This window comes from Oncorhynchus masou, chromosome 31 (assembly GCF_036934945.1).
Source record: "Oncorhynchus masou masou isolate Uvic2021 chromosome 31, UVic_Omas_1.1, whole genome shotgun sequence".
NCBI lineage: Eukaryota > Metazoa > Chordata > Actinopteri > Salmoniformes > Salmonidae > Oncorhynchus > Oncorhynchus masou.
In genome coordinates, this window is record NC_088242.1 from 90,063,532 (window position 1) to 90,077,063 (window position 13,532).

At 42.5% G+C, this 13,532-nt stretch overlaps 2 protein-coding genes across 2 annotated transcripts in view; one reads left to right on the forward strand and one right to left on the reverse strand.

Moving 5' to 3' along the window:
- tnni3k (TNNI3 interacting kinase) overlaps positions 1-2,746 on the reverse strand; it is a 52,210-nt gene extending 49,464 nt beyond the window's left edge. The window contains exons 1-3 of the mRNA XM_064953037.1: positions 2,630-2,746; positions 1,933-2,041; positions 1,458-1,543 (exon numbers count right to left, since the gene is read on the reverse strand). Coding sequence (XP_064809109.1) covers positions 1,458-1,543; positions 1,933-2,041; positions 2,630-2,669 — 235 coding nt within the window. The 5' untranslated portion in view covers positions 2,670-2,746. The remainder of the gene's footprint in view (positions 1-1,457; positions 1,544-1,932; positions 2,042-2,629) is intronic.
- Positions 2,747-4,905: 2,159 nt separating this feature from the next.
- Positions 4,906-11,073, forward strand: lrriq3 (leucine rich repeats and IQ motif containing 3). Its single transcript, XM_064952816.1, has 7 exons — positions 4,906-5,184; positions 5,558-5,881; positions 5,993-6,123; positions 6,640-6,778; positions 7,384-7,519; positions 7,714-8,443; positions 10,610-11,073. The coding sequence occupies exons 1-7, from the start codon at positions 4,906-4,908 to the stop codon at positions 10,779-10,781; spliced, it is 1,911 nt and encodes a 636-aa protein (XP_064808888.1). The 3' UTR covers positions 10,782-11,073.
- The last annotated feature ends 2,459 nt before the right edge of the window (positions 11,074-13,532 follow it).

Here is a 13,532-nt window from a genome sequence, read left to right on the forward strand (position 1 = left end):
GTGTTGTGACAAGGTAGGGGTGGTATACAGAGGATAGCCCTATTTGGTAAAAGACCAAGTCCATATTATGTCAAGAACAGCTCAAATAAGCAAAGAGAAACAACAGTCCATCATTACTTTAAAACATGAAGGTCAGGCAATGCGGAACATTTCAAGAACTTTGAACGTTTCTTCCAAGTGCAGTCGCAAAGCCATCAAGCTCTATGATGAAACTGGCTATCATGAGTACCGCCATAGGGAAAGAGACTGCATGAATCAGGCCTTTGTGATCGAATTGCTGCAAAGAAACCACTACTAAAGGACACCAAAAAGAAGAAAAGACTTGCTTGTGCCAAGAAACACGAGCAATGTACATTAGACAGTGGAAATCTGTCGTTTGGTCTGATGAGTCCAAATTTGAGATTTTTGGTTCCAACCGCTGTGTCTTTTTGAGACGCATAGTAGGTGAACGGATGATCTCCGCATGTGTGGTTCCCACCGTGAAGCATTGAGGAGGTCTGATGGTGTGGGGGTGCTTTGCTGGTGAGACTGTCAGTGATTTATTTAGAATTCAAGGCACACTTAACCAGCATGGCTACCACAGCATTCTGCAGTGATATGCCATCTCATCTGGTTTGTGGCTAGGTGACTATCATTTGTTTTTCAACAGGACAATGACACAACACACCTCCAGGCTGTGTAAGGGCTATTTGACCAAGAAAGAGAGTGATGGAGTGCTGCATCAGATGACCTGGCCTCTACAATCACCCGAACGCAACCCAATTGAGATGGTTTGGGATGAGACGGACCGCAAAGTGAAGGAAAAGCAGACAACAAGTGCTCAGCATATGTGGGAACTCCTTCAAGACTATTGGAAAAGCATTCCAGGTGAAGCTGGTTGAGAGAATGCCAAGAGTGTGCAAAGCTGTCATCTACTTTGAAGAATCGCAAATGTAAAATATATTTTGATTCGTTTAATGCTTTTTCGGTTACTATATGATTGCATGTGTTATTTCAAAGTTGTGATGTCTTCACTATTATTCTACAATGTAGAAAATAGTAAAAATAAAGAAAAACCCTTGAATGAGTAGGTGTGTCCAAACCTTTGACTGGTACTGTTAATTTAAGTAATAAGGCCCGAGGGGGTGTGGTATATGGCCACATACCACAAACCCCCGAGGTGCCTTATTGCTATTATAAACTGGTTACAGAATTAGGACAGTAAAAATACATGTTTTGTCATACCCGCAGTATACAGTCTCATATACCACGGCTTTCAGCTAATCTGCATTCAGGGCTCCAACCACCCAGTTTATATTGCTGGTTAGACAGCATAAACAGATTTGGGACCAGGCTAAAAAAAACACTGGAGCACAATCAAAGCTAATGAGCCCATGGGCATCAAGCCAAGAGTGCAGCAGCATATGTAACACTGAATGTTTTGGTAAGAGGTTATTAATAGTAATAATCGTACATACCGCCACACATGCAGCAGAGATGCAACAGGGACAGTCCGCTCTCTGTCCGGTAATTCAAGTTCACTTTCTGGACAGCTTCATCAGAGCTGAGTTATCCAAATACCAATACAAATGTAAGTCGAGTGTAAAAATGTGTAATTACAATAGTTATTACTCTGTACTTTACACCATAATTAGGACACTGATGTAAAACGTATAATGCATTTAATAAAACATATACCAACAGCAATAATCAACCCAGAAGACATTCAAACTATGACATGTATATGGAGACTGGGCATGAGTCATTTCTGTGATGTCATATCCTGACATGTGAAAGACTGAATAGGGATGAATGCATCACTTTCACAGAGAGCTAATGTTACCTGAAGTCATTATCATAAAATGTTTGGCATGTTATGATGTTATAACATGACATGTGAAAGACTGAATAGAGAATAAATGTGTCGCTTTTATCACAGAGGGCCTCTGTTACCTGAAGACCTGTTTGAGGTCTGTCAGCTCGCTGTCTTTGATGCGTAGGTCATCCTCCAGCCTCTCGATGATCACAGAGTATGACTCGCTCACCTTCTTCTTCCACTCATCTTCAGAAAGGGAGTTAGCCCAGTGTTAGCATAGACATAGCATAATTTCGTGAGCTATTAGCCTAATTGTGACTGAGGTACTTTCATTTTAAAAAGCTGAAACACTTTCAATAGTTTACACCCTGAAAGGGATAAGGTACATCTATCTAATGCATTTCCCGACACTTGTATTTTCCAATTTTATTTAACCTTCATTTAAACAGGCAAGTCAGTTAAGAACAAATTCTTATTTTCATTGACGGCCTAGGAACAGTGGATTAACTGCCTGTTCAGGGGCAGAACGACATATTTGTACCTTGTCAGCTCAGGGGTTTGAACTTGCAACTTTCTGGTTACTAGTCCAACGCTCTAACCACTAGGCTACCCTGCTGCCCCAATGTTAAATAATGTAAGTTTTCTATATCCTAGTTTAGTTACCAAAGGAAGAATTGAAGGTAAAAAAAAAAATGGCAGCAAAAGTTACTACCACCCTATTGGGTATATGTTCTTCAAAGCAAAGCTTCTTAAGAGCATTCTATAGTACATATTTACACCCTGACATATACTCTCTTAGGCAGCACAAAACACTGAAAGAGAACAAGCCATTACCTGTACATGTCTGAGTTGGTCTTGATTTATAATTTCCCATTGAACCTCTTCTTTTTTTCTTTCTTCCTGTGTACGTTGTATAGTTTGGTGGAGCAGAGGAGTGAAGCAGTAACACTATCCCTATCTCAGTCACAATAGAGCAGGACCAGATAAAGAGGGATCATGGCAGAGGGCTAAAAATAAATACATCTCTGAGAGGAATGCCTGACCACTATGACAACTGATCTGTGTGTGTGTATTGCTCTTTTCAAACAGCAGGTGGCCATTACCTTATATTGTCTTGCACAAGCCATCGGTCAGTTTTCAATTATTTTTTAAGTTGTTTGAATTGCTTGATGGCCTGAAAACGAAATAATGTAGTCAGAATTGCAAGGAAACTGTATTAGGATTTAACTACTGACAGCTTGACCACAGAAGAGTACTCCTGTTCCTTGCAGTGATTAAGTCAAATTATTTGAAGAATGAGGACCTATGGAATGGCATCCATGTTGCTTAGCCTTCCACTTCATCTATACATCACAAAGTTACCACAGACCATGTCCCAGTCCAATTTGACATAATGGTCTGTGTGGTGGATATTGTCATTCCCCACATTCTCTCTGGTGAAACCTATAGGGATGCCAGTATGACATCATTGACTACTTGTATGCCGATAGGCCACTACCTATACATAACTCAAATCAAACTTTATTTGTCACATGCGCCGAATACAACAGGTGTAGACCTTACCGTGAAATGCTTACACCAGCGTTGCTTGCTGTTTGGGGTTTTAGGCTGGGTTTCTGTACAGCACTTTGATATATCAGCTGATGTAAGAAGGGCTATATAAATACATTTGATTTGACTTGGGTGACTGGAGTCTTGGACTATTTTTTGGTATTTTCTCTGACACTGCCAAGTATATAGGTCCTGGATGGCAGGAAGCTTGGCCCCAGTGATGCACTGCCCTCTGTAGCGCCAAGATGCCGAGCAGTTGCCATACCAGGCGGTGATGCAACCAGTCAGGATGCTCTCGATGATGCAGTTGTAGAACTCTGCATAGGATGTCAAGAGCCGTTCCCTTACACTTGTGTTCAAAAATAGAGCAGAGCACCAGTGGAATGCACATAGAAATATAATCAGAAATGATGGCTATGATGCCTCATACTAGCTGAGAACAATGAAGAGGCACACAACTCTGAAAGCTTTTTGTCAATTATTTTCAGTCATTATTACAAAATTGATTGTCAATACCATATAATTTCCCCATAGACACATTTTTAAATATGCCCAAAAATCCAAATCTTAAATATCAAAACAGCTGACCCAACCTATGCACCTGTTAATCATTAACATGAACCCACCACATTGTATCCCTATTTCAGTTCAATTTAACACAGAATCATTCCTATCATGATTACAAAGGAACAATGAATGGTATTACAAGCAATATTAGCATAGTTATCACTATAGTTCAGTCAGCTCCCTTTCTTCTTCTCCACGTCCTCCATGAGTCTCTTCCTATACTTGAGCATCTTCTCCAGGTGTTTAGATTGCAGGGCCTCCTGTAGAGACCTCAGCTTGGTGCCAAGGGGCAGTGGGACAGTGGATACGCCCGGCTGCAGTGCCTGCAACGCCGCCAGAGTCAAGGAGAACGAGTCAAGCATATCCGGGCACACAAGGAACATACAGGCATTCCACAGACGACAACTCGATGTGTCTCCAGCGAACCTCAGGCTCAGGCCCCAATTTGTGATGATTGTAGAAATGTGTGTGCTAAATGTTCAATGATAAATGCAATCCAATTCATAGCCTACATTCAGATGAACATTAATTTCCAACATTTAGTCATTCGTTCGTTTCTTTCAGACGTTTAAATAGCCAATAACCCCGTCTTATATACAGTTAGTTGTCGATATCGACATTGGCCAAAAGTTTATGATAACACCTATTTTATTCCTATGACAGCAAAGCGAGAAACGCACGGTCAACACACCATGCTTTCTGTCTGACGCTTCCGCACAGCGCAACTGTACATATGAACTGTATCCATGACAACATGAAAACCTTGCAGTTCACAGAGACCGCAGCACTGCAAGAGTGAGCAAAATTCACATGAAATAGCAAAATATTTTACAATCAACTCATGATCCTCTGTTCTACGTGCTAACTTTAAGTTTTTAATTTTGTTCCGTTTTTTTTAAACAAATGTGGCTAGGCTACTATTGTATTATGACCACGAGCCTGTGTAATATGCCTCTTCAAATCAGAGGGAAAATGTGAAGACCACTGAAGAAATGGATTCACTTGATGCCCAAAGGAAATACCTAGTGACATGCTCGGAGTCCCTTATATTAAGCCATGGGCGGGGACCAGGTTTGGACCTAGTGGAGAAAGAGACTGACCTTCAACAGGTTGTTATGGTCAATCTGAGCTGCTTACTGCTGAAAAACCTGGATAATGTGGGAAGCTGCAGGTCACTAAGAGTATGCATCTTGGCAGACAATTTTATATCCACGATAGATGCTCTCATCGCATGTGTGCATATAGTGAAGTTGGATCTTAAAGGAAATCAGGTACCTTTTACTTAATTAAGGCCTTACCTTTACATAACCAGGATGATATCAGAATATCTCTTTCTGAGGGAGACCTAGATATGACTCAATTCACTTGATTTGAGTCGTAAATCTTGTTCCTTTGCTATACCTGATTGATACTGTCTGTATCTGATTGTAGTAAAACCATTTATATTCTGTATCATACTAAACATAAATACTATGTCTTGCTCTCTTTGTTTGGAATTTTGCAGATGCCTTGCATTCAGAATATGAAATGTGAGCATGATGTAGTCTAGCTCTGGTCTAGGGTGTTACTGCTACTCATTAATAGAGCAAAGGACAGTAAAGCCCTGGACCAGAGCTAGATAGATGTATTCCATCTGTCTTTCAGATAACCCAACTCCCCGGCGTAGTGTTCTGGGACAGCTTGAGACGACTCCAGCTGCTCCATCTCCATGACAACAACATTGGGACTAGAAAGAACATTGAGGGGTTGTCAGGCTGTCCTAACCTCACAGCATTGACCCTCTACGACACACCGCTCAGCCTAAAGGGAAACTACAGACACTGCATCATCAACAGCATCTGGTCACTGAAGGCTCTGGATAACTTTGTGGTCTCTGACGAGGAGATCATTGAAAACTGGATCCTCCCTATGCATTTCAAAACCCTCTGTCATAATTTTTACTTGAACCTCTATCCAGCAGCTAAGATGGTTTGTAGGCCTTCTTGTGCTCCTTGATGTCATTTGAAATGTGTTTCCCATGTTATATCCATGGTGTATCCTCCATAATTTTTCCATAAACATTTAAATTGTCTCATCCAGGGGCCTTATCAGAGTGAAATGAGAGCAATCCATAAGATTATATCAGAGGTCAATAGGATCCAGTCCGTTTATTCTCCAACGTTGATCATCCAACGATGGATCAGGGGACATCTGACCAGAAAAAGGCTTGGGTAAAGCATTTAATGTTGCCATACTGTTCAATGAAAATTGACACAAGTATTCCATAAAAGGGGCAATCAGCAGTTGCTACATCAATATTTTGACTTGTAAATTAATGATATGTACCCATTGATTCTTGAAGAATAGAACTGTCGCACCCCATCAGAACCCCAAATATTAGCTTGTTTTACTCCAATGTTTTTAAACAAAGTAAATGTAAACAAACACTGTATAGCCTCAAAACATGGTTAATTCTCTTAATTTTTAGATCATTGATGGTCAGTCCTTTGAGCGTAATTACATTTCTCCAGTCCCATCCCTCAGCTTTTTACCAAAACAGTGGCGCGGAGAACACTTATTGTTTCAACTTCTGATTATCCCTTTAAAGAATTGATTTATATAGGAAACCAAAGCCTCGTGTAGGAGATAATTTCCTATAGCTCATTGACCGCACACAATCACCTCTCTTTCCTTGTGTATTCTGTGTCATGGTGTTTCACTGAAATGTTATGTTTTTATTCTGTCAGACTTGTCCCTGCTGTGCCGAGCCGGGAGAGGTTCAGCATCAGAGTCCATCTGTCCCCCATCCCCTCTGTGGAGACAGACAGTCAACAGACCCAGGGAGAGACATGGGTCAAAGAGTGCACAGCTAAACAGCACCTGCAGGTTTGGATCCCCAATAATTTCATTATACCCTGCAATGTAGCTCAGTGTCAACCGGCTCCGAGTGGGAATGCTGATCTAGGATCCGTTTAGCCTTTTAGATCATAATAAATAAGATTACATGGACAGGGGGGACCTGATCATAGATCAGTACTCCTACTTTAAGACACTTGATACTCCTAGAATGAAACACCCACTCAATCGAGTTGATATGGCCTCCATTATTCCACTTTAATTTGCAGACATGGATGAAAAGGGTCATGTATAAGTTATATGAATACTGTCGTTGTGAAACCATTTAAAAAATAAACAACTAGGCAAACATCTGATAATATTTGTAGAGTTTCTGTTTTAATAAACAACATTTGTCATGATTTGAGAATGCTTTCCAGAGGCACGAGGAACAAGATGCGAAAATCAAGAGATTGTATGTCAATCTGAAGAAATTGGTGCAGGCTGGTAGCCCAGAGGTAAAAAAGTTAACATGTTTCTGTGACAGCCATTTTCGTTTTCCCATGCGTTTTCCCATGCGTTTTCCCATGCGTTTTCCCATGCAATATATGTAATTACATGTGAACTAAAGAAGTGTTTTTTTCCCCGTTTGACAGGTTATACAAGAGGTGGTGACAAGCCAGGCGTCTTTAGAGGCCAAGAAACAGAAAGACATCAGTCCTCCGCATAACACCCTTCAGAACAGTAAGACCATGTGGTCCAACAGAGCCAAGCACAGTGAGGCGGAAAGAGGTAGGTTGGATCTCAAATGGCACACTATTCCCTATATAGTGTACTACTTTTGACCAAGGACTTATATAGGGGATAGGGTGTCATTTGGTATGCAGATGTAAGAGTAACATTAGACTCCAGTATGACCATTCTAATCATCACAATAGTGTTGTTATTAGAGTACATTTGTGATGATCTTGTCTGTCTCTGATCAGACTTCACTGCTGCAGAGGAGTTCTATGAAGAGAAGCTTGGGAAAATGTGTTTCCGCCTCATCGGCATCAAGGCTCTGGTCCACCAGGTCGAGCCTGTCAGCAACATGCTCATCTCCCGGCAACAGGGGGGACGGGACATCCGCAGCGCCATCCGCCTGTTCCACACACAGCGTCCCGAGCCACCCAAGCGGCCCCAACCTCGACCACCCCTGATCAACGCCGAGAAGCGTCTGATGGGTCGCTGCCTTGGCTCCATCAGCCTAGCCCCCTTCCAGGTGATCCAGCGGGCCTACCGGATGAGGGAGCAGGCCGAGGCCCTGCAGAGGAGGGCCAAGCAGGTGGCCCATTCCCAGGCTCGGAGGGAGGGCGCCCAGGGCCAGCGCCACGGCCTCCTGGAGGCCCGTAGGGAGGTAGTGCTCCAGGTGAGAGAGAAGGAGCAGGAGGAGGTGGAGGGGGCCCTGGCCCTGCTGAGAGCTAGCCGGGACAGGGAGGTGCAGGAGGTCAGGCAGAGACACGCTGTGTTCCTGGAGGAGAAGAGGAGGCGTGCATCGGAACGGGCCATGGTTGTCGCCTTCAGCAGGCAGCATGCCTTCCTGTCCAAGACGGTCAACAGGCATGCTGTGCGGCAGAGGCAGAGTCACACCCAGCAGGAGAGGAGTGTCATGGTTGCCAGCAGCAGGCAGCAGTCCCGGATTCAGAGGGAACTCATAATGGGATGCAAAGAGGACAGGTACTGTAGGGTCAGCAAGAGGATCACCTCTAAACTTACCTCAATCTTATCATTGTCATTCAGTAGGATTTTAAAACCCTTTATAAAGCCTAAATACTGTAGCTGCTTCATGTGAAATGTATAATAATAATAATAAATAAATGTTATAACAGACCCTTTTTTTAACACCTACTGTGCATTCGGAAAGTATTCAGACCCCTTTACTTTTTACACATTTTGTTACGTTACAGCCTTATTCTAAAATGGATTAAATCATTTTTTACCCTCAATCTACACACACTACCCCATAATGACCAAGCAAAAACAGGTTTAGAAATTTTTGCTAATTTCTGAAAAAAATAAAACTGAAATATCACATTTACATGAGTATTCAGACCCTTTACTCAGTACTTTGTTAAAGCACCTTTGGCAGTGATTACAGCCTTGAGTCTTCTTGAATATGACGCTACAAGCTTGGCACACCTGTATTTGGGGAGTTTCTCCCATTTTTCTCTGCAGATCCTCTCAAGCTCTGTCAGGTTGGATGGGAAGCATTGCTGCACAGCAATTTTCAGGTCTCTCCAGAGATGTTAGATCGGGTTCAAGTCCTGGCCACTCAAGGACATTGGGACTTGTCCCGAAGCCACTACTGCGTTGTCTTGGCTGTGTGCTTGGGGTCGTTGGAAGGTGAGCCTTCGCCCCAGTCTGAGGTCCTGAGTGCTCTGGAGCAGGTTTTCATCAAGGCTCTCTATGTACTTTGCTCTGTTCATCTTTGCCTCTATCCTGACTAGTCTCAGTCCCTGCCACTGAAAAACCTCCCCACAGCATGATGCTGCCACTAACATGTTTCACCATAGGGATGGTGCCAGGTTTCCTCCAGATGTGACGCTTGGCATTCAGGCCAAAGAGCTCAATCTTGGTTTCATCAGACCAGGTTGTCATGTGCCTTTTACTGTGGAGTGGCTTCTATTTGGCCACTCTACCATAAAGGCCTGATTGGTGGAGTGCTGCAGAGATGGTTGTCCTTCTGGAAGTTTCTCTCATCTCCACAAAGGAACTCTAGAACTCTGTCAGAGTGACCATTGGGTTCTTGATCACCTCCCTGACCAAGGCCCTCCTCCCCAGATTGCTCAGTATGGCTGGGCGGCCGGCTCTAGGAAGAGTCTTGGTGGTTCCAAACTTCTTCCATTTAAGAATGATGGAGGCCACTCGGAGCTCTACGGATAATTAATGCGACCTCATGGCTTGGTTTTTTGCTCTGACATGCACTGTCAACTGTGGGATCTTATATAGACAGGTGTGTGCCTTTCCAAATCATGTCCAATCAATTGAATTGACCACAGGTGTAACGACGTTCTTCGTTTGTCGAAAGGGAGTCGGACCGAAATGCAGCGTGTTGGTTACTCATGTTTTTTAATGGAACAAACGCGGTACATGAAATAACTGATACAAATACAAAAAAACAACAAAACGGAACGTGAAACCTAATTACAGCCTATCTGCTGAAACTACACAGAGACAGGAACAATCACCCACGAAATACAAAGTGAAACCCAGGCTACCTAAATACGGTTCCCAATCAGAGACAACGAGAATCACCTGACTCTGATTGAGAACCGCCTCAGGCAGCCAAACCTATGCAACACCCCTACTCAGCCGCAATCCCAATAACTAAAAAACCCCACTATGAAATACAACAACATAAACCCATGTCACACCCTGGCCTGACCAACTAATTAACGAAAACACAAAATACTAAGACCAAGGCGTGACAACAGGTGGACTCCAATTGAGTTGTAGAAACAACTCAAGGATGATCAGGATGTACCTGAGCTCAATTTCCAGTCTCATAGTAAAGGGTCTGAATACTTAAGTAAATAAGGTATCTTTTTTTGTTTTGTTTTTTGCCTAAAAACCTGTTTTAGCTTTGTCAATATTGGTATTGTGTGTAGATTGCTGAGGGAAAAACATATTTAATAAATTTTAGAATAGGGCTGTTAAGTAACAAAATGTGGAAAAAGTCAAGGGGTCTGAATACTTTCCCGAAGGCATTGTATTTAGCATGGCAAGATTATTGATAATTAAGGCATCTATGAATGTGTTATAAATGGTTTATGAAGGCTTCATAAAGCCTTGGAAGTTATTTTAAAGTGGGACCATTCTCGTGTTTTCTGTTACATATTACAGGCAACAGTCTCTAAAGGAGGAGGCCATTACATCCAGAGTGAACAGAGACACTTATCTGGCCACAAAGCACACCAACCGACTCCTCCGAGCCCAGGAGAGAGTGGCCAGTGTGAAGGCCAGCCATGCCAAGGTGGAGGTCCTGCATCCTGTACCGGTCAACCAGACTGCCTGATCACCACCTCTGGTCCCCTTGTATCCCTCCACCATGCTTCACAAATGTTTAATGCTATGAACTGTTTTTGGGGGGGCTATTTGTTTATCTTTAATTCTGTTTATGAAACCACAAGGAGTAAGGAATGTGAGGATTCTGGGAAGATGAACAAGAGAGGTCAAACCAAGGTCTATAGTGTTTATTGTTTGAGTAAAATCACAGAAATTCATTCACTTCATGATGTCTACTCATGTTGAAATACTTGGCCATTGTCCACATCTGTTTCTTTTTTTTCTTTTTTAAAGCTAACCATTTGTCTCTTGAGATTAGTCTCTCAAATCAAAATTACAGTTAATGTACATCTTGACTACAGATTTGAAAGGTTGATTACGAACATGATTCAATGAGGTAGGAAATATCCTACCAGTATTTTAAAACAAGCTGCATGTAAATGCTCAGGCATGAACTAGTCTTCTTTTTTACCCACAGTTCAGTAGCTAGACACAAGGCAGAACATGTACAAGCATGTCAGACTCAACTGCAGCATAACAAACCAATTTGCATGTCTCACGTTCATAGGGCTACTAACGGTTTAAATGCCCAGATAAGATCTAACATTTCTTACAGAGCGTGGTATTGCACATTTTAAAAATATTAGGTCTAAATAGCCTGGTCCCAGATACAGTGCCTTGCGAAAGTATTCGGCCTCCTTAAACTTTGCGACCTTTTGCAACATTTCAGGCTTCAAACATAAAGATATAAAACTGTATTTTTTTGTGAAGAATCAACAACAAGTGGGACACAATCATGAAGTGGAACGACATTTATTGGATATTTCAAACTTTTTTAACAAATCAAAAACTGAAAAATTGGGAGTGCAAAATTATTCAGCCCCTTTACTTTCAGTGCAGCAAACTCTCTCCAGAAGTTCAGTGAGGATCTCTGAATGATCCAATGTTGACCTAAATGACTAATGATGACAAATGCAATCCACCTGTGTGTAATCAAGACCATGGTGCTTGCCTACGGAGCTGTGAGGGGAACGGCACCGCAGTACCTCCAGGCTCTGATCAGGCCCTACACCCAAACAAGGGCACTGCGTTCATCCACCTCTGGCCTGCTCGCCTCCCTACCACTGAGGAAGTACAGTTCCCGCTCAGCCCAGTCAAAACTGTTCGCTGCTCTGGCCCCCCAATGGTGGAACAAACTCCCTCACGACGCCAGGACAGCAGAGTCAATCACCACCTTCCGGAGACACCTGAAACCCCACCTCTTCAAGGAATACCTAGGATAGGATAAGTAATCCTTCTCACCCCCCCCCTTAAATGATTTAGATGCACTATTGTAAAGTGGCTGTTCCACTGGATGTCAGAAGGTGAATTCACCAATTTGTAAGTCGCTCTGGATAAGAGCGTCTGCTAAATGACTTAAATGTAAATGTAAATGTAATCAAGTCTCCGTATAAATGCACCTGCACTGTGATAGTCTCAGAGGTCCGTTAAAAGCGCAGAGAGCATCATGAAGAACAAGGAACACACCAGGCAGGTCCGAGATACTGTTGTGAAGAAGTTTAAAGCCAGATTTGGATAAAAAAAGATTTCCCAAGCTTTAAACATCCCAAGGAGCACTGTGCAAGCGATAATATTGAAATGGAAGGAGTATCAGACCACTGCAAATCTACCAAGACCTGGCCGTCCCTCTAAACTTTCAGCTCATACAAGGAGAAGACTGATCAGAGATGCAGCCAAGAGGCCCATGATCACTCTGGATGAACTGCAGAGATCTACAGCTGAGGTGGGAGACTCTGTCCATAGGACAACAATCAGTCGTATATTGCACAAATCTGGCCTTTATGGAAGAGTGGCAAGAAGAAAGCCATTTCTTAAAGATATCCATAAAAAGTGTTGTTTAAAGTTTGCCACAAGCCACCTGGGAGACACACCAAACATGTGGAAGAAGGTGCTCTGGTCAGATGAAACCAAAATTGAAGTTTTTGGCAACAATGCAAAATGTTATGTTTGGCGTAAAAGCAACACAGCACATCACCTTGAACACACCATCCCCACTGTCAAACATGGTGGTGACAGCATCATGGTTTGGGCCTGCTTTTCTTCAGCAGGGACAGGGAAGATGGTTAAAATTGATGGGAAGATGGATAGAGCCAAATACAGGACCATTCTGGAAGAAAACCTGATGGAGTCTGCAAAAGACCTGAGACTGGGACGGAGATTTGTCTTCCAACAAGACAATGATCCAAAACATAAAGCAAAATCTACAATGGAATGGTTCAAAAATAAACATATCCAGGTGTTAGAATGGCCAAGTCAAAGTCCAGACCTGAATCCAATCGAGAATCTGTGGAAAGAACTGAAAACTGCTGTTCACAAATGCTCTCCATCCAACCTCACTGAGCTCGAGCTGTTTTGCAAGGAGGAATGGGAAAAAATTTCTGTCTCTCGATGTGCAAAACTGATAGAGACATACCCCAAGCAACTTACAGCTGTAATCGCAGCAAAAGGTGGCGCTACAAAGTATTAACTTATAATTTTGCACGCCCAATTTTTCAGTTTTTGATTTGTTAAAAAAGTTTGAAATATCCAATAAATGTCGTTCCACTTCATGATTGTGTCCCACTTGTTGTTGATTCTTCACAAAAAAATACAGTTTTATATCTTTATGTTTGAAGCCTGAAATGTGGCAAAAGGTTGCAAAGTTCAAGGGGCCGAATACTTTCGCAAGGCACTGTATGTTTGTGCTGTATAGCCAAGTCAT

What these genes read in the sequence shown, in the direction of transcription:
- lrriq3 (XM_064952816.1), top strand. Translation starts at nt 4,906, where the DNA reads ATGGATTCACTTGATGCCCAAAGGAAATACCTAGTGACATGCTCGGAG. An exon ending in TCTATCCAGCAGCTAAGATG is followed by an intron (nt 5,882 to 5,992) that starts GTTTGTAGGCCT and finishes TGTCTCATCCAG; the next exon opens with GGGCCTTATCAGAGTGAAAT. An exon ending in CTGACCAGAAAAAGGCTTGG is followed by an intron (nt 6,124 to 6,639) that starts GTAAAGCATTTA and finishes TTATTCTGTCAG; the next exon opens with ACTTGTCCCTGCTGTGCCGA.